Source organism: Sylvia atricapilla, chromosome 16, assembly GCF_009819655.1.
Source record: "Sylvia atricapilla isolate bSylAtr1 chromosome 16, bSylAtr1.pri, whole genome shotgun sequence".
In the NCBI taxonomy this organism is placed as follows: domain Eukaryota; kingdom Metazoa; phylum Chordata; class Aves; order Passeriformes; family Sylviidae; genus Sylvia; species Sylvia atricapilla.
Genome location: NC_089155.1, coordinates 6,934,109 through 6,955,986, shown reverse-complemented (window position 1 = coordinate 6,955,986; position 21,878 = coordinate 6,934,109). Strand labels below are relative to the sequence as shown.

The 21,878-nt window shown below is 60.4% G+C and overlaps 5 protein-coding genes and 2 pseudogenes across 5 annotated transcripts; 4 read left to right on the top strand and 3 right to left on the bottom strand.

The window, feature by feature from the left end:
• Positions 1-264: 264 nt before the first annotated feature.
• Positions 265-2,127, bottom strand: TNNC2 (troponin C2, fast skeletal type). Its single transcript, XM_066330693.1, has 6 exons — positions 2,023-2,127; positions 1,245-1,296; positions 1,004-1,147; positions 803-917; positions 590-726; positions 265-511 (listed from the first exon to the last, which is right to left on the bottom strand). Exons 1-6 carry the CDS (start codon positions 2,023-2,025, stop codon positions 480-482), a joined length of 483 nt encoding a protein of 160 aa, XP_066186790.1. The 5' UTR covers positions 2,026-2,127; the 3' UTR covers positions 265-479.
• Positions 2,128-3,168: 1,041 nt separating this feature from the next.
• Positions 3,169-5,933, top strand: SNX21 (sorting nexin family member 21). Its single transcript, XM_066330687.1, has 3 exons — positions 3,169-4,272; positions 4,393-4,547; positions 4,847-5,933. Exons 1-3 carry the CDS (start codon positions 3,981-3,983, stop codon positions 5,516-5,518), a joined length of 1,119 nt encoding a protein of 372 aa, XP_066186784.1. The 5' UTR covers positions 3,169-3,980; the 3' UTR covers positions 5,519-5,933.
• A 353-nt stretch (positions 5,934-6,286) lies between these two features.
• Positions 6,287-9,371, bottom strand: ACOT8 (acyl-CoA thioesterase 8). The gene is made up of 7 exons (XM_066330686.1): positions 9,240-9,371; positions 8,378-8,664; positions 8,159-8,295; positions 7,696-7,921; positions 7,288-7,445; positions 6,757-6,948; positions 6,287-6,660 (listed from the first exon to the last, which is right to left on the bottom strand). The coding sequence occupies exons 2-7, from the start codon at positions 8,593-8,595 to the stop codon at positions 6,542-6,544; spliced, it is 1,050 nt and encodes a 349-aa protein (XP_066186783.1). The 5' UTR covers positions 8,596-8,664; positions 9,240-9,371; the 3' UTR covers positions 6,287-6,541.
• LOC136368465 (zinc finger SWIM domain-containing protein 1-like) lies at positions 9,203-10,799 on the top strand (annotated as a pseudogene).
• Positions 10,696-13,137, top strand: LOC136368466 (zinc finger SWIM domain-containing protein 1-like; annotated as a pseudogene).
• A 1,376-nt stretch (positions 13,138-14,513) lies between these two features.
• NEURL2 (neuralized E3 ubiquitin protein ligase 2) lies at positions 14,514-17,177 on the bottom strand. The gene is made up of 2 exons (XM_066330429.1): positions 16,216-17,177; positions 14,514-14,865 (listed from the first exon to the last, which is right to left on the bottom strand). The coding sequence occupies exons 1-2, from the start codon at positions 16,889-16,891 to the stop codon at positions 14,750-14,752; spliced, it is 792 nt and encodes a 263-aa protein (XP_066186526.1). The 5' UTR covers positions 16,892-17,177; the 3' UTR covers positions 14,514-14,749.
• A 342-nt stretch (positions 17,178-17,519) lies between these two features.
• Positions 17,520-21,779, top strand: CTSA (cathepsin A). Its single transcript, XM_066330685.1, has 15 exons — positions 17,520-17,587; positions 17,782-17,942; positions 18,017-18,128; positions 18,247-18,297; positions 18,576-18,662; positions 18,764-18,919; positions 19,223-19,314; positions 19,613-19,697; positions 19,812-19,903; positions 20,109-20,187; positions 20,328-20,476; positions 20,548-20,623; positions 20,730-20,819; positions 20,941-21,042; positions 21,184-21,779. Exons 2-15 carry the CDS (start codon positions 17,782-17,784, stop codon positions 21,265-21,267), a joined length of 1,416 nt encoding a protein of 471 aa, XP_066186782.1. The 5' UTR covers positions 17,520-17,587; the 3' UTR covers positions 21,268-21,779.
• Positions 21,780-21,878: the final 99 nt, after the last annotated feature.

Sequence of the window (21,878 nt, the reverse complement as noted above, 5' to 3'; positions counted from 1 at the left end):
CTGGAGGAGGACCCTCAGGGACAGGGCCGTGCTCCCTCACCCTCTGGCGTGTGAACGAGCTGCTCTGCACGGAAACTCTGAGCTCAGCACTGGCATCTGCCCAAGAGCCCGTGGGAACCACAACTCTGCGCTGCCCCTGCAACAGTGCTCTGTGGCGTGAGCCCGCCCACGTTCCCTCCCTGGGGAGCAGAGCAGGGACACACTGCCACAGCCCCCACCACAGCCCCCTCCCCATGCACCCCCAGTGAAATCCTGCACCAGCAATTCAAGCCTTTCCTCTTTAATTGAGGCTGAATCAAAGCCAGAGGTGACAGACCGGAGGAAAAGCTCAGCCGCCGGTGGTGAGATGAGACTGGGACCCTGGAACAGAGCAAGGTCCCAGCTAGTGCTGAGGGGCCAGATGCTGTGGAGCTGCTGCTCCCTGGACAGCAGGGGAGCAGGGCTGGGCACAGCAGCCGGCCTGAGGAATGTCTGGTCCTTTACTGCACACCCTCCATCATCTTCAGGAACTCTGCAAGAGAGCAACAGCCTCAGCCCATGGCCCTGCCTGGGTGCACAACATGGGTGCTTGGCTGGGGCCATTGCTCACCATCAAAGTCGATGCGACCATCATTGTTCTTGTCTGAGTCCTTCATCATGTCCTCTATGTCCTCATCAGTGACAGGCTCTCCGGTGGCTCTCAGGATCTCGCCCAGCTCCTCAATGTCAATGAACCCATCCGCATTCCTGCAGGAGGGTTAGAGAGGGATAGGACCTCACTTGCCCCCACAGACAGGATGGGCCACTTGCCCCCCACACTCACCGGTCAAAGATGCGGAAGCAGTTGGCCAACTCCTCCTCAGACTTGCCTTTGGCATCCTCTTTCATCTGGCGCACCATCATGACCAGGAACTCCTCAAAGTCGATGGTGCCGCTGCCTGTGGGGAGGAAGCCAAGCATGGGTCAGGCCGCCTGCCCAGGGTCCAGTACCCACCCCTGCCACCAACCATGAAGGCCTACTCACCATCCTCATCCACTTCCTCAATGATGGCATCCAACTCCTCTTTGGTGGGGTTCTGGCCCAGCATTCTCATCACTGTCCCCAGCTCCTTGGTGCTGATGTCTCCACCGCCATCAGCATCAAACATGTCGAAGGCGGCTTTGAACTCTGTGAAGGGAAAGGTCAGGTCTCTGTGCAGTGGGGCAGAGCCAGGCCCTGCACCACGGCCATGTCAGGCTCCTGTTCCTGCCATCCCCATACTCACCCGCAATCATCTCCTCACTGAGGAAGGCACGGGCTTCTGCCTGCTGGTCCGTCTGCAAGGCAAGAGAGAGGGTCACCGTGCCACCCATATCAGGCCAGAGACCCCTCACAGCGTAGCCCAACGTGGGAAGAGCCTCTGCCCTGCTGCAGGACCATCCTGTGCTGGCACAAGCCCCAGACACCAGCAACCCCTACAGTTCTGATGCCTTCCAGGCATCCATGAGCATGGTGGGCTGCAGGGAGCTGCCTGCCCGAGTCCCCCACTATCTGGGGGGCTCCATTGTGCAGAGGTCATGGTCCCTGTGTGCAGCCTTGGCATCCTGGGCACGCAGTGCTATTTTTGGGATCTCCTCAGCTCCCCTTGTAGGGATGGCTGGGGCTACAGTCGTGGCACCTGTCAACCCTGATCGAGTTTCTCCTGGAGGCGCAGCCATGGAGCCAGCAGCGACACTATGTCGCATGACCCAGCACTCGGCTTTCAGCCACCCCCTGCCACGGCTGCCTCTGTGCAGCCCTGAACTCCAAACAGGGCTGAGATGGTGTCCCCAGGAACTGCACCCCCTCAGCAGCCACACGGTCACCCTCAGATTTGTCCTGCAGGGACCCCTGCACCACCCCACTGCTTCCCTGCCCTCACTGCCATGGCCAGCCCAGCACTGGGGACCATATCCCTACTGCCCTCTGCAGAGGCATCTCCACAGCCCAGATCCCCCTGATGCCTCCTGCCCAGTCAATGTCCTGTCCATGGCACACAGCACACAGCACACAGGAGTGCTTACCATCTTGGGAATTTATGGTGCTTCCCACCCCCAGAGAATCACCAGCTCCTGCAGCAGGAACTCCCAGAAGCTTCGTGATGCCCCTGGCACCCCAATTTGTAGTGTCTCCTCTGTGGGATGTTCCTCCAGCTACTGCCCCCTGGCCCCCTCAGCCTATCAGCGCTCCGGCAGCACTCAGCCCCTCTCACTGGCACCTGGTGCCTTTACCTAATTTAGCCAAAGCTTTATTGGCCAAGGGCTGGGATTAACGTGGGGATGAGGCTGGGATGGAAATTCAAGCCCTTCAGGAGGGAGAGCGAAGCTGTGGCAGGAGCTCAGCTCCCACCCCCAACACCCCCATCTGAGGCAACTCAGCAATGAGGGGGTTAAAAATAGCCCTCGAGCTGTCAGCATCACCCGCGTAAGGGGAACAGGGTCCCCCCCTGTACAAGAGGTACAGACTATCACCCACTGGCCCCTGAGAACACAGCTCTTCCTGGGTCAAGCTCCCAATACCAAGCTGGTATTTTCCCCAGTGCAGCGTCCCCCACTGCACCCCCATTTTCTGCTCCAGCGGGCCCAGGCAGAGCAGTGCTGCAGCCCCCTGCCCCAGATAAGGAAGGAGCCCCAAGTGGGGCCTGGGGCACAAAGTCCCTGGAGAGATTTGGAGCGTGAGCCCCATGATTTGGGGTCCTCGGTGATGTTGGCACCTCTTTCCGGAAATGGCTCCATCTTTTCGTGCTTCTGAGGAGTGGGAATTATGCCCGGTGCCTCCTCGAAGGCTCAGTCCTCACACTCGCAGCTCATGCCAGCCACTGCTGCCAGGCCTGGCTGGGACTGGTGGCTGTGGAGGTGCACTGGCCCATGCCCCGTCGTGCTCGGAGCCTCAGGGCTGCAATGGGGTCAGGGTGACAGATCTCTGTCCCACAAGGTCACAGTGCTAGGACACCCAGGGGTTTTCTGGTTCCTGGTTTTGCCAGGACCTCCATTCACCAGGTGGGAACTGGGAACCAGTCCAGCCCCTAGTGCAACCCACCTTGCCCAGGAAAGCTCGGGGGTCTCATCTGAGCCTGGGTGGGGTGCAGGGTGCTGGAACAGGGTGCAGTGAGCAAGCCATGGACAGAGCGATGGCAGCAGCTGGGCTGGTTTCTCGATATTTATAGACATTCCCAAGGAAGCCGTGAGGAGTAAGCAGGCAGGCACTAAAAAAGGCTGGGCAAGTGCTGGGGGTGCAGACTAGCCATGGGGCGCACGGTGAGGCCGACTGAGGCCAGGGTGGCAGGGTGCCAAGGTGACCCGGGGGACATCCCAGTGGGATCGAGAGCCTGAGTCTGGAGTAGCAGGAAACAGGGGTGCTGAGGAACCTGGCTTTAAGGGCACAGTGGGGTCAGGATATTGGGGTATCTTGCCCTGGGACACCACAGCACCGAGCACCAGACTGTGGAGCTCCTGTGGCCTCAGGGCAGATATCCAGGGCTCGGCCCGACCAGGAAATCCTGGATGGGGAAGAGCCGAGACCGAGAATGGCGGGGTCGGTTCCTAGGCAGGGGCTGCGGGCAGCGCCGGGCTAAGCCCTGCCGCTGATCCGAGAGTCCCGGGCGGTGCTGCAGGGAGCGATCCCGATCTCGGCAGTGCCAATGCCGGCCAGCGCCGGGAGAGCCGATGCCGATAGCGCCGGACGGCGCCGCGGCGGCTGATCCCGATCCCGGCCGTGCCGGGCGGTGCCGGCTCCGCCGCCCCGATCCGGGTTCCCGGCGGAGGCGGAGCCGCGCAGGGAGGATCCCGGGACGAGCCGTGGCTGAGCGGCCATCGCTCGGCGCCGCCCGGCTCGGCTCGGCCCGGGGCAGCGCGGACGGACCGAGGCGGAGCCAGCACCGGGACGGTGTCCCGGGGCCGGGCCGTCCCCGCGCGGGGCCGTGCCGCGGTGGGCAGCCCCCGGCCCCGCCGTGTCGCGGTGCCGGCCCGGACCCCCGGCAGCGATGGCCGCCCGCATCCTGCACCGGCTGCGGCACGCGCTGGCCGGCGAGGGCGGCCGGGAGGAACCGGCGGGCGGCGGCGGCGAGGCCGAGGACTGCCCGGAGAGCTCGGAGCTGGAGGACGACACCGAGGGGCTGTCGACGCGCCTCAGCGGCACCCTGAGTTTCACCAGCCACGAAGACGAGGAGGAAGAGGAGGAGGAGGGGGACGGAGCTACTAGTGAGGAGCTGGAGGTGACGCCGCAGGCGCCAGGGGCGGCAGCAGGCACGGAGGACGGAGGCAGGTGTTGGGGTGGTGAGCTGGGGGGACTGGGGTGACTCCAGGGACACTCATGCGATGGTGGCGTCCAGCGGCCCGACAGATGTCAGAGCCCTGTCCCCACGGAGGGCGCTGACACCCCTCTTCCCGGCACAGAGTGGGTCTCTGCGGCGGAGCGTCCCGGCGGCAGCCTGCTGACCCGGCAGCTGCAGGAGCTGTGGCGGAGGTCGCGGGGCAGCCTGGCACCGCAGCGGCTGCTCTTCGAGGTCACCAGCGCCAGCGTGGTCAGCGAGCGCTCTTCCAAGTACGTGGTGAGTGAGCCCGGCGCGGCTGGGCGGGCATAGGGGTGGGTACCAGTCCTGCTGTCCCCGGGGCAGGGATCCCACGGGATGCCGCTTATTTTTTTCTCTTTCCCCGTGCTGCTCGGATGGTGCTGGCGGCTCAGATGAGCCTCAGGTAACTATTGCTGATGAGTGCTGTGGCTGCAGCAGCCCGGTCCACTCCCTTCTGTCTGGACAAACTCCCCCAGCCCCTTTGTGGCCACACAACCACTGTGGCGGTGTCGGAGCAACGTGCCCACAGCACAGCCTGACACCTGCCTCACCCACAGCTCTACACCATCTACCTGATCCGCTCTGGCCAGTTTGACAAGGCCCCCGCCACCATTGCCCGACGCTACTCGGACTTTGAGCAGCTGAACCGCCGCCTGCGCTGCCGTTTCAGCTGCGACATGGCCAGCGTTGCCTTCCCCAGGAAGAGACTGCGCCGGAACTTCACTGCTGAGACCATTGCCAAGCGGAGCCGAGCCTTCGAACAGTTCCTGTCCCATCTGCACTCCATCGATGAGATCCGCCGCTCTTCTGAGTTCCTCGAGTTCTTCTTCCTGCCGGACCTGCAGGCCGCACAGCGCCTGACCTGCACTGGCATGTACCGCGAGGCCCTGGCCACCTGGGCCAATGCCTACCGGCTGCAGGACCGCCTGGGGGTCTGCAGCTCCGGCCGCTTCCTGCTGACACTGGCTGGGCTGGCCGTCTGCCATCAGGAGCTGGACCAGCTCAGTGAGGCCCATGGCTGCTGTGAGCAGGCACTGCAGCTGCTGGAGGCCCAGGGCAGCCACCCACTCCTGGGACCCTTCCTGCAGGCCCACATCCACCTGGCCTGGAAGGTGGGCAAGGACAAGCGGCACTCGGAGGCTCGGCTGCAGGACCTGCGGGAATCTGGGCTGCTCCTGCAGCAGCAGCCTTCCCTGAAGGAATGCCTGATCAAGGAGCCTCTGGAATGAGCTGCCTGTGCCCACATGGGTGGGAGGGCAAGGGCTGTGGGGGGCTCACGCCTGTGGCAGCTGGGAATGATGAGGGCAGTGCTGTGGGTGGCAGTGGGGCAGGGGAGCAACACCACAGTCCCACAGGCAGCACAGCCCACGCCTGGAGTTGCCTCCTGAATGCACTTTCTCTGTGGTTAGTCTGACTTGCAGGGCTGGGGACTCATGGGAGTCCACCACCCACACTGGTGCTGCCAGAAACTGCTCCCCCTCTGCGGGGGATCCTGGAGTGGCTGAAACTTTAGCTGTGATGTACTGGCACCTTGCAAGGGAACGGGAAAGCTTCTGGCAGGGTCCAGAGCTCTTGCCGGGAACTTCCCCTGAAACTTACACAATAGAAAGGACTTTATTAAATAAAGTCTTGGCAGGAAGAAGAGCAAGGCTCTTGCTGTGTCTGTTCAGCCCCACTACCCCAGGGCATCATCAGTGAGAGGCCTCAAGCCTCTACACAGGGGTGGGAGCTGCCTCATCCCCTTCTCCCGGCTCTCAGCTGGGCCCAAGCCCAGTCCTGGGGAGGATCCCAAGGACAATCAGAAGCAGTGGCTGAGGAGCCAGGGCACAAGCACTGCAGAAGTGAGAAGAGGAAGCAACGTGCCGAAGTAGCACCTTCCCCTCCTGTGACCCAGCCTGCTGTGGGGGCAGAGCTGATCCTGGTACTGTGCTCCTGGCACTGCCTGCATTCGGGCGAGCACAGTCATGAGTCCAAGGGGACAAACTCCAGGGACAGAGTCTAGCTCTTCACCCAACGGCTTTATTTTAAGGTGGGTGAAGGATAGCTGATGGTACCATGCGGTTACATGCTGTGCAGCTAGCAGCTGGTTGCAGTGATGCTCTGTTGGTCACTGTCTGGCATACCTCTGGCATCAGGACTTCCTGCAGTGCTTTGTCCCACCTGGTCTCCTTCCTGTTCCTGTCCAGGTCCTGTCTTGATCTCGGGGTCCCTCCCTTGGCATGCCTGAGCCCCAGTCTACAGGGTCTCCTCAGCTAGAGCTTGCTCTGGTTCGGTGTCTGTTCCACCCTGATGACACCTTCCTGTGCGCAGGTGACAGCCAGGACCCCGTCCCTGCGCCACAGCCGTCCCTGCACCAAGCCCCGGCACCCACCTGCAGAGAGAGACTGTCAGGCTGCAGCCCACTGCCTCCAGGAGAAGCAGGGCTGGCCTTGCATGAAGGTCTCCCAAAAACACACTAAGGACTTACCAGCCCAAGGGCTCTCACACTCGTACAGCATCCAGTGGTCAGCTCTGAAGGGCGCATGGAACCACATGGAGTGGTCAAGGGACACCATGAACTTGATGCGGTACTGCCGGTGTGGGAGCAGGGCCGTGCCCAGGAAGGCGTAGTCAGAGATGTAGGCAGCCACACAGCAGTGCACCTTCATGTCAGTCTCCCCTGCAGAGCAACCAGTGCTGCCCATCCTGCGGGAGCCCGTGGGACACGCCTGGGGCGCAGCACAATGCAGAGTCCCAGGGGCTCTGCTGCCCTGCAGTCAGCTGCCAAGCTCAGCTGAGATTCTTCCAGATTTTGCCCTTTGCCATGCCATGCCCCAGCATGGCTCATGGCATCACTTCTGCACCCACATCTGTATTATAGCCCTGAAGTGCCCAGGCTGAGGTGCAGGCAGCCCGCTAATCACAGCCCTCCCAGCCCATTCTGTAGCACCAGTGCTCCACAGTGTGAGCTTGTGCTTAAGCCGCTGGAGTGGGAGCACCTGGACCCAGCAGGACCCACCTATGTAGCCTCGTGCTCGCACCCAGAAGAGCTGCTTTGGCTCCTGTGGCTCTGAGCCAAATATATCTGGGGGGTTCACAGGTTTAATGTCAATTGGCACATCTTGAGCTTGGATCTTCGTGAGACGCTTCCTGTATCCCTCAGCCACATTAGGATTCCTGCAGCCCAGCGGAGAGAAGTGAGGTTAATGCCAGACAGGCAGGTTGCAACACATCCTACTGGCAGCAGCTCCAGCCCAGGGACCCAGGGGCACACATAAAGACGAGATGGGCACAGCTCCTGTCGTGTCCTGCTCCTCAGTTCCCCTCCCAGGCACACTTGAGAACTCCTCAGACGGTCCCCTCCCACACCTCCCTATGCCCCAGGCAGTGAGGGGCAAAGCCGGTGTGTCCCTTCCACATCACTCACTGCAGGAACTTCTGGATGAGCTCGTCCTGCGTCAGCAGCTCCTCGGGGGGTGGCACGGTCGGCATGGTGAACTGGTGCTTAACTGGGCTTCCCTGGGAGAACTGGAAGGAGGCCTGGCAGATGAAGATCGGCTTTCCATGCTGGATGGCCTTTACGGAGCGAACAGAGAAACTCTTCCCTGTACGGGTCCGCTCCACCTCGTACAGCACCGGCACCTTGGGGTCCCCTGGGACAGGAAAGGGACGTTCTGCCGCTGGGCCACAGCGCACCACGCACAGACGAAACCTGCCCTGCAGGGGCCGAGCCCGGCAGTGCCACACACACCCTCCCCGTTTTGCTGAGACCGGGATGACGGCGCCTCCTCACTCCTGCGACCTTCTCTAGCGTCCCAGCCACCGCCGGGCCCCTCCCGAACCCCTGCATCCCGTCCCCGCTGCCCGGTTCCCCGGTTCCTCGGGCGCACCTGTCCGCACGAAGTAGCAGTGCAGCGAGTGCACCTGCTCGTCGCGGCTCACGGCATGGGCTGCCGCCACCAGCGCCTGCCCCACGATCTGCCCGCCGAAGAGGCGCTGCGTGGCGGGCACCCAGTGGTGCCGGCCCCTGCGGGGAGAAGGCGGCCGCAGTGAGGGAGGCTGTGCAGGAGGAGGCGGCCCGGTCCCGTTGCCCCGGCGTCCACGCTCACCTGAAGAGGTCGACCTCCAGCCTCTCCAGGTTCAGGACGCTGGTGATCAGCACGCTGCGCAGGTCCCCGGGCGGGGGCGGCCCGGATCCCGGCCCCGCTCCAGCCCCGTCGGCGCCGCCCAGATCCCCCATCACCTCCGCGAGATGGGACCGGCACCGCGACCCGACCAGCACGGCGGACCAGGAAGCACCCGCGATCCGCGAGGCAAAGACTGCCATGTGATTAGACGGTAGATCCGTCAGTCACCCTTGTCTTGTCAGGAGGCTCTGGGCTGGTTGGTTCGCCTCCTGTCAATCGGGAGAAGACGGCGCCGATTGGTCAAGATCGGGGTGTGGGCGGTGCCCGGCTGGTTTAACGGGGATGGCGGGGTGGGCTTGAGGCAGTCCTGGGGGCGCGGAGCCGACGGCTGGGCGGAGAGCGGCCGGGCGTTCCCCTCGCGTTCACCCCTCGCTTCCTCGCCTACATGGGCGGCCTCTACGGGCTGCGGAGCTGCGTCCCGGTGAGCAGCCACAACAGGCAGCACGGCACCGCTGTCCGCCAGGACGTCAGGTAAGGGCCGCCCGCCGCGTCCGGCTGCAGCTCACAGCAGCCCCTGTGGTAGCGCCGTGTGCCCCGGTCCCCTGGTGTAGCACCGCCAGGCCCCGTGGAGCCTCCGCTTGGGCTCAGCTCAGCGCTTCCCCGGGGCACAGGCTCTGTCCTGTACCTGGCTTTGATAACCGGGCTGATCCCGGTAGTGTGATGCCCCGGTAGCGGGGCGCCGCCAGGTGTGCCACACACTTGCTGCATTCACTGCATAGTTCCTGCCTTTTTCAGCTGAAGGCTCTAAGCATCGGCATTTGCAGCATTCTCCAGCTATCCTTACCTCACTGCAGTGGAAAGGTGATATCAGGTTTCCCTCAGGGAGCACTTGATTCCACGGCCTTCACTTCTCCAAGCAGGTGTAGTGACACTGTTTACTTTCCATCTTAGCTGGTGGATCTGCTTTGGTGCACAAAGACTGCAGAGTCACTCACTCACTAGTTACGCAACTTCTCCCTTTGCCCTTTTAAAATATAACCTGCCTTCTTAAAACACAATTTAACCTCCTTCCTTAAACTTTTTCTTGTCATGTTCTAGCCTGCTCCTCCAGAGCTGCAGAACCGTGTGGTTTAGGGATAAAAACACAAACACATGGTTATCAGCTTCCACACCAACGTGATGAAGTGCTTCTTTAAGCTTCTACACGGGGCGCCGGGCAAGGGAGGACAAGTCCTCTACGCCTTGCTTGTAGAGAGCAAGGAGTGAGGGCGGAGAGAGGTGCACTTGTTGCTGAAGAGAGAGGCATGAGAGAGTCCAGTCGCTGAGCTGCTGCAGAGCGATGGGGAGCAGTCCGAGGAGGGGGAGGCAGCCGGCAGGACCCGGTGCCCGCACGCCGCTCTGGGCAGCGGCCGCACCGAGCGGCGCTCCCGGCGTCCCCGGCCCGGTGCGATGCGGAGCGGCCGCTGCGGGCGGCGCCCGAGCGCTCCGGTGCCGAGCGCCGTGTGCGGCCACACCGCGCCGTGATCGGGACCGGGACGCGCCGCGATGTCCCCGCCGGTAGCGGCAGTCCGGAGGTGGCCCGCGGCAGCGGTGCAGCTCTCCGCGTTCCCCCTCTGCAAGTGGCTGCAGCAGCCGTGCCTGGAGCACCGCACCGAGTGCTGGCCGTGATCGCCGCCAGGAAAGGCATGGCTGCAGGCACTGAGAGCCACCGGCAGGAGCTGCTCGCTGTCCTGAGAGACCTCATCACGCCGGACTTGCTGTCTCAGCTCCACCTTCACTGGCTGCCCGAGGATGGGATCGGGGCCATGCATAGAGGGCATCTAAGGGGAGAGCAGTGACTTCTTCATGGAGCTGGAGATTGTCATCCAAGGGTTAAGTCAGATTTTCAGTGCTGGGCTCTCTCTGGAGAGCTGTATCACTACCTTGGCCCAGCACTATGAAGAGTGTGTTTCTAAGATTCCTCCTGATGCTGTGACACTCTCTGCTCCCCATTGCCATCACTGTGCTGCTCAGGCATCTCCCCAAAGTCTGCCTATTTCAGACTCGCCTCTTGCTCCTCTGGTGTGTCAGGGTAACACATCCCAGAGCTCTGGCCAAGCTTCCCCCACTGTAGCAGCTCGGCAGTAGCATAGCAGCAGCCTGTGCCAGCCTCTCTAGCAGCTGTTGAGAGTCACGCGATTGTTCTCCAGAGTCCACCAGCTCCCTAAGGCCCTTCAGTGTCGGTCTGAAACACCTCATGCTCTTCTCCAGAGTGAGCCAGCAAGCTCAGTCCCTGTTAGATCCTGTATCCTGTGGTAAAACTAGAGGCCACAGAAGCCTCAGAGGATGACAGTGAAGATTAAATTACCCAAAGGACTGAATATGGCATCAGGCAGTTTTTGAGTGGCATTTGCACAGAGGCAGCTGGCAGTGAAGTCCATGCCGCTGATTGGCAGCAGGTAGGACACACTTAGTGTACAGATCGTGGAGGATGTCCACCCTGTGGGCATCTTCCAGGAAGGCTCAAGTATCTACACTTGCCACTTCAGCCAGGCCTTCCAGCTGTCCTGCTGGCACATCTTGGCCATGCTGAATTCAAACAGGAAGCTCTTGCAGAGAGAGATGCTCATTAGACCATGGGAGAGGGGATGAGATGCCTATCAGGCTGGGTGAGACAGTGCTGATGGCCTCTTGGAGGTCCTAAAGAGCTCCTGGAACAAGTCTTTGGATAAATCCCTGGTGGTGGTCTTCCTCACAGCTGCCTGCCACAGTAGTGAGGACTTTGAGCACAGGACTCTGTGAGAACTGGCTGACAGCTGGATTGGGCCCTACACTGAGGTGAAGTTCCAGCACTGAGTGGAAGCTGAGCTGGGCGCTTCCACAGTGTCCTGTCTTGCACCTTAATTCCCCTCAGCCTGTCATTTCCTTGGCATGGAAGGGGCAGTTTGGGTCCTTGATCTGCTGAATGAGCATCACTTCTTGCACAGGGCAGCAGAGGAACTGGATTTGGATTCTGATCCTGCAGGAAGGGTAACAGTCACTGACCTGGCTAACAGCTCTGGCCAGGAGCCAGCTCTGGATGGTGTGATGTGGGAGGTGCTGTATCACAGAATCTGCTGAGTTGGAAGGGACCCATTAGGATATGTCCAACTCCCAGTCCTGTGCAGGACACCCCAAGAATCCCACCATGTGCCTGAGAGCATTGTCCAGACACTTCCTGAACTCAGACAGGCTTGAAGCCACGACCACTGCCCACAAGAGCCTGTTCCAGGTGAAAAACCTTTAGGTGAAAAACCTTTTTCTGATATCCTACCTCAGTCTCTCCTGACTCAGCTTTATACCATTTTCTCGAGTTCTTGACCACTGTCACCAGTCATGACAGTAAAGAGATCAGTGCCTGCCCCTCTGCTTCCTCTCTTGAGGATGTTGAAGACCACAAGGAGGTCTTCCCTCGGTTTCCTCTTCTCCAGGCTGAACAGACCAAGTTACCTCAACTGTTCCTCATAAATTTTGCCTCCAGTCCCATCACCATCCTTGTGACATCTTTTGAATGTTCTCTAATAACCCATTGTCTTTTTTATATTGTGGTGCCAAAACTGCCCCCAGGACTCGAGGTGAGGCTGCCCCAGTACAGAGCAGGGCAGGACAATCCCCTCCCTTGCTGGTGATGCTGTGCCTGATGCCCCCAGGGACAGGGTTGTCCCTCCCGGCTGCCAGGGCACTGCTGACTCATATTCAACTTGCCATCAACCAGGACCCCCAGGTCCCTTTCCACAGTGCTGGTCTCCAACTTCGTGTTCCCCTGTCTATATATACAACCAGGGTTGCCCTGTACAAGGCACAGAATCTTTCACTTGCTCTTATTAAACTTCATACCGTTGGTGATTGCCCATCTCTCCAATTTGTTGAGGTATTTCAGCAGGGCCTCTCTGCTCTCAATGGAGTCAACAGCTCCTCCCGATTTAGTGTTGTCAGCGCTAAACATTAATATATTAGTATTCCTTCAAGTCCTGAGTCCAAGTTGTTAATGAAGATGTTGAAGAGAATTGGGCCAAGGGTGGAGCCCTATATAACCTCTCTAGTGACTGGACACCAGCCTGATGTCACCCCATTCACTATAACTCTGTGCCCAGCCTGTGAGCCAGTTGCTCACCTATTGTGTAACAGAGTTATTCAGCTGCAAGCTAGGCACTTTGTCCAAAAGAATACTGGGACACACAGTATCAAAAGCTTTGCTGAAGACCCAAAACATTACATCTACTGGTTTTCCTTGGTCAGTTAGGTTGGTTACCCTGTTGTAGAAGGAAATTGTGTTCAACAAGCAGGACATTCCCTTCATGAAGCCAGGCTGGCTGTGACCAGTGACTCTGTTTTCCTCCAGGTGTTTTTCAGTACCTGCCAGAATGATCTTTTCCATGATTTTACTGGGAACTGAAGTGAGACTGACAGGCCTGTAGTTTCCAGGGTTCTCCTTCTTACTCTTCTTTAAACCAAGACATCATTACTCAGCTTCCAGTCATGTGGCGCCTCTCCAGATTCCCAAAACTGCTCAAAAATCACCGAGAGTCTTTGTGATGACATCAGCCAGCTCTTTGTGGTTTCTCAAATTAATCCCATAAGGGCCCATAGTTTTGTAGGGATCTAGGTACAGTAACATGTGACAGAAGTATTTCATCTGTGGCCAGCACCCGCAGGTCCTTGCAGCATCCAGCTGTGAGGTGTTGTGCAACAGAGCCAATAAATCACCCTGGTGTTGTTTGGGAGCTGAGTCTGTCCCTGTGCCAGGTGCAGCCACCCCTCCCTGCCCAGGGAACAGGGCATGGGAAATCGGGCAGGGCTTTGGGCAGTGCTCCTCGGTGGTCAGTGGTTGTGCCTCACTGTGGTGCCCCGGGAGGGAGGAGGTGACAGCTCCTGAATCCCTGCAATCCCACTGTGCAGCCTACTATAGAGCAGGGGGGTTGTTTGTCTGGTTGCAGCAGCTGCTCTCAATTCCTCAAGAAAGAGGAACCCGCCCTCGTTTGCGGGGGTCACTGCCGGGCAGATAACGCTGCAGGGAGGTGGGGAGCAAAGGCTTCACGCAAGGGTGGGGGAGGGAAAACAGCCTGGAGAGTAAACGCCCTGGTCTGTGGGCGCTGCTTTGGAGTGGGTGAGTTCCCCAGCCCCATTGCAGCCAGCTGACCTCCAGCCCCTGCAGCTCCCAGCCTGCTGTTGGGACATAGCAGGGAATGTCAGAGACCTCACTCCATTGCTGTGGTTTGGTCACTGTCCACGTTTTCCCCATTTAGCAATTCCTTCATTAACACTTTGGTGTTGATGGAGTTGGTCCTGGTTTCGGGCTGGGGATTTCCTTTGAGCGAGAGTTTTGTAACATGATCTGATACTATCGAGTCTGTGACTAAATATAGCTTCGGGTTTCTTCAAAACACCTTTTTGTAAGCTTAGAGCTGCTTGTTTCCACTTTGTGCTGGGGAAGAGGCCTGGAAGACTTTGCCAGCCCCTTCGCTATCTTTCTGGCTCCCACAGGCACCCCTCTGACTTTAGACCTTTCCCCTCCAGCCTGTTCCTCTGCACAGCTGCCGCCCTGCCTCCCCTCCAGCCTGGCATAGGCACCGCAGGATGCCGGCTGCCATCCCCAGCTGCCGGAGTTGAAGGGTCTAGCTGAGGGCACGGAGCTGAGGGCACAGAGCTCCAAGTCAGGATGGCTGTGCCCTGCACCAGGTCACTGTGACCGGCTTTGTGGCCACAGACACGTGCCCAAGCAACGGCTGCTGCCAGCGCTGCTGTCTGGGTACTCCAGCATCTGACTCGTCCCCCTCCGAGCTGAACACACAGGAAATAACTCATCGTTCTCTGGGTAAACATCTTTCCCAAGAGTGAAACTGCCCGGCCAGGATGAGCGTCCAGCTGTAATTTACCTCCACGTGAGTGCTGTGCTGTGCCCTCCCACGCTCCACCCACTCCAGTACTTGCTCTGATCCATCCAGACAGTCCAGTGTAATTCCAGGGCTGGGGACATGTCCTGAACCCCACAGGGCGGTGGCCTGTGCTCCCTTCTTCACTGGTAGGGGAACTGCACCCACGAGAGGTTGCTGAAGCACAGGGGTGGGTCCCTGGCCCCCAAGCCTCCTTTGACAGAGTCTTATCTGGAAGCATTTTATTGCTTTCTCTGACCCACATCAATCCCCCTGCCCATACCCTGGGCGTGCCACACCATCAGTGTGGGGAAAGTCCCAACCCCACTTTGCCCTGCTCTCATGTCAGCCCTTCAGCAGCACGTGCTGGGGCGAGTGGGCGGGGAGGGACACAGAGCCTGCTGGGCAGCCATCACTGGGGGGCTGCACATGTGGGGGGCAGCCCAGCAGCACCCTCAATACCTCACTCATGTTGGCAGTAGCTCTTGAGTAGCGGGGGCAAGTCCAGGCCATCGATGGCCAGGCGGTGCACAATGTGTTTCTGGATAACCAGCCGGCACAGCGTCTGCAAGGAAGGAACTGAAAGAGAACAGAGAGTGTGCCTGAGCTGGGCAAGTCAGCAGTGAGGCTGAGCACAGAGGGGTGGAGGAACTGGCAGAGCTTCTCCGAGGCACTATGGTTAAAGGCAGTGGTGGGTGAGTTTGTTCTGTGGCATCATCCTGCCCTGGGCTTGAACTGGCTGTGCGGGGGCTGGTGCCAGGCTGCTCCAGCAGGGCTGGAAGCTCAAGGGCCCTGGGCAGCAAAGCTCTTCCCGCTATTAGGAGGAAGGTTGAGAGACAGTTATGTGCCCTAGCTGTGTATGACTGTGCCTGGTTTGCATTTCTTTCTCTGGCAGCTGTTAAGCAGCTTTCCAGGTTTCACATACCCATGCTGTGCTTCTTTTCCATCCCACTTCCTTGGTCTGCCTGCACTGGCCTCAGCACCAGGCTGCTGTGTGAGTGTCTACAGGCTGGGGCTGTAAAGACAAGTGCCCACCATGCCTTTGGGGGCAGACCACGATGAGAACCATTCCCTTGGGCACCTGCACAAAATCTGCCTAGTTCCTGCTCTTGTGATACCAGTGGGAGCCATGGTTGACTCAGCAGCATGGGTACTGTCTGCTGCAGCCAGCACATCCTCAGGTGTTACACCAGGGAGAATACCAGGTTCCAGCCTTGGAACAGAAGCAGCTGCTCCTGACACCAGTATGTGAAGCAGTGACTCCCAGTGCTGGGGGCAGCCAGTACTCTGGCTCTAGCTCTTCTGACTCTGTCTCACCTGATCCATCTCCTCATTTTTCCAGCATGGTGCTAATTAGCACTCATTAGCCTGGTCCCTCCCAGCAAACCAAGGGACACAGGATAATGCCCAGGCTCTGATGGCATCACAGGGTGTCTGCTCTGGGAGCACAGTGTCTGGGACACGCGGCAGGTGTGTGGGCGCAATGTACTAAGCCATGGTGGACGTAGGTGGATGTTTTGATGCCAGGGCAGGACCTTGGTTGGCTCTGGCTGCCACGTGCCGTAGGCAAGGCTGGGCACAGCAAGACCTCACAGCTGTGGGACAGCCCCAAACACCCATCACTCTGCTTGGGAAGGGTGGCCAGGGGGGCTCTGCCTGACTGCTGCTGCTGCTGGGGGTCTCTTCCCTGGCCCCAGCACAGCGCCCATAGCACAGCTTTCGTCAGACACTGCGCAGCAGTGGTACTGTGGATCTTGCCTGTGCTCTACAATGATCAGGGGCTTTCCTGTGCCCTCTTAACCCCGTGTCCCTCTGCCCAGTGGCACATCCCAACCTTCCCCCTGTTGGCGACTATGGGATGACCCCACCAGAGCTCCCCCACTCCCAGCCCACGCAGCACGTGCCGCAGGGAGGGGCACAGGTACCTACAGCCATAATCCACCGGGATGACCCGGACACTCTTGGTGGAGGCAAAGACGTCAATGACGGCGTAGAGCGGGCGGGAGGTGGGCAGGCCCCTGGCGCTCGGCCCCATGTCCTCGCCGTTGATGACGATGTGCATGTCGGCGGTGCCGTCGGGCTGCGGGGCGTACAGAACCCCGATGCGGCTGCGCCGGGCGGTCGCGGGCAGCACATTCATCTTGTACAGGTCATCCAGGATGTGGCTGTAGCGGCTGGGCCGGCTGCGCCCCACCAGCGTGTCACGGGGGATCCGCACCCGCTCGATCAGCAGGAATGGTTCCCAGGGACGCCCCCGCGCCTGCACCTCCTCCCCCTCCACCACCACACGGTTGTGGTTCCGGGTGATGGCAAATACCCAGGTGTCCCCCATGTTGACCAGGTCCGGCAGCGAGTACTCAGGCACTACCTCCAGGCTCTGGGGATCATGGGCTGTCAGTCCCACGCGCAAGTGCCCGCACCAGCCCAGCTCCTTCTCCTCAATCTCCACCAGGAAGATCTGCCCGGGTGCCAGAGGCTCCTGGCTGAAGCAGAGCCCGTTGGCGAAGCTCTCCACCCGTGTGGCTTGCGTGTGTGAGGCATCCAGGCGGATGTTGGTGCCGTGGATGTGGTGGAAGCGTGCAGCAAGCCGGCACCGGGCAGCCATTGCTGCCGGAGCTATTTTTAACTGTCCCTGTCACAGCTGCTGTGAGGTGGTGACAGCCCGGCTGGGAGGGACAACCAGAGGGCTCAAGGAGGGTCCTAGTGCCATGGGGGAGGTTGGAGGACCCTTGTGGCTGCTGGGCACAACCGGACCCAAACCAGACTCAGAGACATTCCACACTGGACTGTCCAGCGCTGCCACCTGGGCCGCGGTACCTGGCTGTGCCCATGCTGTCCAGCAGTGCCTGACAGTGACCGGTGGTGCCCAGTGGTACCAGCCACAGCCAGCAGTGGCCAGTGGTCATCACACAGTGATGGCTGGCAGTGCCTGGTGATGCCCGGCTTACCCAGCAGTGCTGTGCGGCACCAGCTGTAGCCGGTGGTGCCTGGCAGTGGCCGGTGGCACCCAGCTGTGGCCGGTGGTGCCCGGTAGTGCCCACCGGCGCATCGCATCCCCCACCGGCTGCCCTAGTTGGGGTGCGGGGGGTCCGTCGGTGCCCCCCTGCTACGGTCCCGGTCCCGGTCCGGGGCCGCTCCCACGTGCGCGGGCGGGGCCGGGGCGTGGCCGGCCGCCCCCGGGGCGCTGATTGGCCGCTGTCGGTCCCCGCCCCGCTCACGTGAGCGCCGCAGGTCATATGGGCGCGTGTCATGTGCCCGCCGTGACCGCCGCCTGCGAGCGCCCTGCCGGGAAGCGGCCGCGGTCAGCGGGACCGGGGGGGCACCGGGACGGGACGGAGGGGCCGGGACGGAGGGACCGGGACTGGCTCCAGGGGATCCGAGTGCGCGGGGCCGGGGCTCAGCCCCGAGTGCGGGGCCAGGCCGGGGCGCTCGCGGGACGCTGCCGCGGCCGTTCCTGGCCGACAGCGCCCTGAGCGTCCCTTCCGCCCACCGCAGATGGGGCCAGTGTTGCTGTCGTCGCTGCTGCTGCTGGGGTTGGGCCAGGCCGCCCCCCCGGACCATGAGGTGACGTACCTGCCCGGGCTGTCAAAGCAGCCCTCCTTCCGCCACTTCTCGGGCTACCTCTGCGCCGGGCCGGGCAAGTACCTGCACTACTGGTACGTGAGACTACTGCGCCTGGCGATGGGAGGGCATCGGCTGGCACCGGGCACTCACAGCTGCATATCCACAGGTTCGTGGAGGCGCAGAGCAATCCGCAGAGCAGCCCCCTGGTGCTATGGCTGAACGGGGGCCCTGGCTGCAGCTCCATGGAGGGCTTCCTCAAGGAGCACGGCCCCTTCCTGGTTAGTAGTCACTGCTGTCCTGTGGCTCGAGGACTCAGGGGACGACCGGCTGTGTGGCACGAGCCATCCTGCTGTGTCCTGCCCTGCTTTGCCCATCAGTCACCACCTTCTTCCTCAGATCCAGCCTGATGGGGTCACACTGAAGTACAATGAGTACGCATGGAACAAGGTACAGGCACTGCTTCCCTTTGTGGCTTCGAGATGGGGTGGCCCTGAGCCAGTTCCTCTTGCTCTCTCCATGGAGAGGACCCTTCTGCTGCTCCCCTCCCACCCAACACACCCTCCTCTGGAGTTTGCTGTTGAGCAGCACAGGAATGTGGCCAGCCCAGCACAGCCCTGGGGCGGGCCACCCTCCTGTGGGTGCTGCCATGGGCGGGGTCAGCAGCCCTTGGCCCCACTGAGCCAGAGGGTCTCCCCTGATTGCTGGCTCCTCTGTTGTCCTCGCAGATTGCCAACATCCTTTACGTAGAGTCTCCCGCTGGTGTTGGCTTCTCATACTCGGATGACAAGAAGTATGGCACAAATGACACTGAGGCGAGTGACTGGGGTTCAGGGAGAGCCCTGCTCCCCTGCCTGCCCCCTCCTGGGCATGGAGTGCAGCCTCACCACCTGACCATGCCACCTGCTCCCTGCAGGTTGCTCACAACAACTACCTGGCACTGAAGGACTTCCTCCGGCTCTTCCCCGAGTACTCCAAGAATGATCTCTTCCTCACAGGGGAAAGCTATGGAGGTGTCTACATTCCCACACTGGCAGAGTGGGTGATGCAGGACCCCAGCCTCAACCTGAAGGTGGGCGGCTTGGCTCTGCCCAGCTGGGGAGCAGAGGGCTTGGCACAGCCAGGGTGGGACCAGCCGGGATGTAGGGCACGCCTGCCTCTGCAGCCTTTCATCTCTTCCTGGGGTTCTGGCAGCAGCTGCTGGTGGACGTGTCTGTCCCTGCTGCCAGGGCAGCGTCCTCAGGCACCCCCAACCCTCCCTGTTCCCTTCGCAGAGTAAACAGTTCCACATCTGCTTCCTGCCTGCGGCTGCTGTGCTGTGACTGCCCCGCGGGGAGCTGGAACACAACAGGGTTGTTTTCTTCTTGCCTCGCAGGGAATCGCTGTGGGAAACGGCCTCTCATCTTATGAGATCAATGACAACTCCCTGGTTTACTTTGCGTATTACCACGGGCTGCTGGGGACCGAGTAAGAGCAGAGGGAATGCTGGCTGTGCCATCCCTGTGCAAGCAGGATGGGCGTACAGCTGAGGCTGGGGCTCTCTGGGTTGGTGGTGTTGAGACAAGGGCAGCACCTAGGTTGCCCTGGGCCAGCAGCTGGGCTGTGGTTCCTTGTCTCAGGCAGCTCCCATGGGTGCATTTGTTTGTGGGGTAAAGAGGGCACAGGGCCAAGCTGTATGCCTTGTGACCAGTGGGCAGAGAGCTGCAGGGCAGCTGTCATGTCAGTGTTGCCACCTGATCCAAGTGGTCCTGGTCTCTGCCTACAGGCTGTGGAAAGACCTGCAGGCTTTCTGCTGCTCCCAGGGGAAGTGCAACTTCCATGACAACTCTAACCTGAACTGCACACTCAAGGTGAGGGGAGCCAGAGCTATACGTGTGCTGAGCAGCACATGCCTGGCTCTTGGTAAGCCCACAGTTCCAGAAGGATCCTGCTGACTCCCAAACCCTTCTTGTGGTTCCTTGCAGATGGGGGAGATGATTCAGATTGTAGAGGAGTCTGGCCTCAATATCTACAACCTCTATGCCCCATGCGATGGAGGTGTCCCAGGGAGCATAAGGTGAGAGTGGCCCCAGGGAAAATGGTTCTATAGGCACCAGCTTGCTTTGGTTGTACTGGCACAAGGGAACATGGTGGGCTGGGCAGGGGGCCCCTCTGGGACAGATGGATGGTGTATGGCTGCTGCTGAGGACTGGCCCCAGGAGAGTCCTTAGCCCTTATTCTCCAGGAGTTTTGGTCTGTTCTCATGCTCGCTCTGGCTACAGGTATGAGGGTGATTATCTCATCACACATGACCTGGGCAACTCCTTCATCCGGATGCCGCTGAGGTTCTCCTGGAGGCAGGTGAGCTGAGCTGCCCATGCTGCTGGGCTGTGAGCAGCCTCTGTTGGGCCAGTTGTGTGCTCTTGTGGGCAGGAGGGGCGGAAAGTACCTGCTCCACAGAGCAGGTGCTACTGTGACAGTGACTCTCCCGACTCTATCAGAACCTGTTCCGGATGCCAGTAGCCCGAAAGAAGGTCCGGATGGATCCTCCCTGCACCAATTCCACAGCCCCTAGCATGTATTTGAACTCTCCTGAGGTGCGGAAGGCTCTGCACATCTCCCCCGAGGCCCCAGAGTGGCAGGTGTGCAGGTGAGCAAGCTGTGGGCAGGGAGGGGCTACTCTGAAAAGGAGCAGATGTGATGCCAATACCTCCTCCACAGCTTTGACGTGAACCGCAAATACAAGCGCCTGTACATGCAGATGAATGAGCAGTACCTCAAGCTGCTTGGAACCACGGTGTGTGCAGGGGAACCCACAGACCCTGGGAGTGTCTCTTCCAGCCCAGCCTCCTACCTGGCTGGGGCTGCTGCTCTGCCAACAGCTCTCTTTGTCTGCTACACAGAAATACCGCATCCTGGTGTACAATGGGGACGTTGATATGGCTTGCAATTTTCTCGGGGATGAGTGGTTTGTGGATTCCCTGTGCCAGAAGGTAAATAGGCAGGGCCCCAGTCAGACCAGTCTCTGGCTGTGGGCTATGTGCTGTAGCGGCTGAGGCAGGAGCATGGGCAGGGCCAGCCTCAGGGTGCTGAAGGCTCTGCTGCTACTCCCAGGTGCAGGTGGCTCGCCGGCCCTGGCTCTACACAGAAAACGGTGAGAACCAGATCGGTGGCTTTGTGAAGGAATTCACCAACATCGCCTTCCTCACTGTCAAGGTAGGGCTGAGGGCTCTGTGGGCCAAGGACGGGCTGTGGGTGGGTGTGCTGGACACCAAGGCTACAGTCAGGGTAGGGTGGTGTCAGCTGGGCTGTGGCAGCACCCCAGCCACACTGACAACCGCTGCCCCTTTCCTACAGGGAGCTGGCCACATGGTGCCCACAGACCGGCCACTCGCTGCCTTCACCATGTTCTGCCGCTTCATTAAGAACCAGCCTTACTAAGAGCTGCAGAGGTAGTGCCTGGCGCTCCAGCTGCTCTCACCACCCCACCTGCCCTCACTGCCGGCACCTTGCACAGCCCATCCTTGCTGCTGCTCGGCTACAACACAGACCTGTCACATCTGCAGCCTTCCCCCGCCCAGGTTGGACAGGGCTGCCTGCTGCCACGGGTGGGGGACATGGGGTAGAGGGACTCTGTCCTCGTAGAAGAGGCATTGTGCACTTGCTGCAGCCACTGCCTTCCTTGTGGCTTCCTGTCTTGCTTCTCTGTCTGCGGCAGCAGCTGCTTCCCTCCCAGGCAGGGAGCAATCCCCAGCACTTCCCCTTGGCCCCACACACACAGCCTGAGCAGGCTATGAGGAGCAGCAGCAGGGGGCAGCCGGGTCCTGCTCACCTCTACCTTGGCTCCCACCACCTTTGCTCCTACTGAAGGAGACTTACCACCACTGCCACACCAATCCCACTGTCAGGGCACACAGTGCTTCAGGAACTCACAATAAACTCTGACCAAGGTGGTTCTGCTCCTCCTCGCGCCTTTGTGCCAGCCTCTGCTTCCTTTTCCTCTGCTTGCTGAGGAGCACCAGTGAGTGCCAATGCCCTGTGCCAGGGAGCCC

Excerpts from the sequence above, each read along its gene's own strand:
- TNNC2 (XM_066330693.1), bottom strand. Across the intron at positions 918-1,003 it reads TGAGGAAGTGGATGAGGATG|GCAGCGGCACCATCGACTTT; the intron begins GTGAGTAGGCCT and ends TCCTCCCCACAG. Across the intron at positions 727-802 it reads TGCTTCCGCATCTTTGACCG|GAATGCGGATGGGTTCATTG; the intron begins GTGAGTGTGGGG and ends ACCCTCCTGCAG.
- SNX21 (XM_066330687.1), top strand. The coding sequence starts at position 3,981 with ATGGCCGCCCGCATCCTGCACCGGCTGCGGCACGCGCTGGCCGGCGAG. Across the intron at positions 4,273-4,392 it reads CGGAGGCAGGTGTTGGGGTG|AGTGGGTCTCTGCGGCGGAG; the intron begins GTGAGCTGGGGG and ends TTCCCGGCACAG. Across the intron at positions 4,548-4,846 it reads AGCGCTCTTCCAAGTACGTG|CTCTACACCATCTACCTGAT; the intron begins GTGAGTGAGCCC and ends CCTCACCCACAG.
- ACOT8 (XM_066330686.1), bottom strand. The coding sequence starts at position 8,595 with ATGGCAGTCTTTGCCTCGCGGATCGCGGGTGCTTCCTGGTCCGCCGTG. Across the intron at positions 8,296-8,377 it reads CTGGAGGTCGACCTCTTCAG|GGGCCGGCACCACTGGGTGC; the intron begins GTGAGCGTGGAC and ends TTCTCCCCGCAG. Across the intron at positions 7,446-7,695 it reads CTCATCCAGAAGTTCCTGCA|GAATCCTAATGTGGCTGAGG; the intron begins GTGAGTGATGTG and ends GCTGGGCTGCAG.
- CTSA (XM_066330685.1), top strand. The coding sequence starts at position 17,782 with ATGGGGCCAGTGTTGCTGTCGTCGCTGCTGCTGCTGGGGTTGGGCCAG. Across the intron at positions 18,129-18,246 it reads AGGAGCACGGCCCCTTCCTG|ATCCAGCCTGATGGGGTCAC; the intron begins GTTAGTAGTCAC and ends CTTCTTCCTCAG. Across the intron at positions 21,043-21,183 it reads TCGCCTTCCTCACTGTCAAG|GGAGCTGGCCACATGGTGCC; the intron begins GTAGGGCTGAGG and ends CCTTTCCTACAG.
- NEURL2 (XM_066330429.1), bottom strand. The coding sequence starts at position 16,891 with ATGGCTGCCCGGTGCCGGCTTGCTGCACGCTTCCACCACATCCACGGC. Across the intron at positions 14,866-16,215 it reads CATCCCGGTGGATTATGGCT|TTCCTTCCTTGCAGACGCTG; the intron begins GTAGGTACCTGT and ends GTTCTCTTTCAG.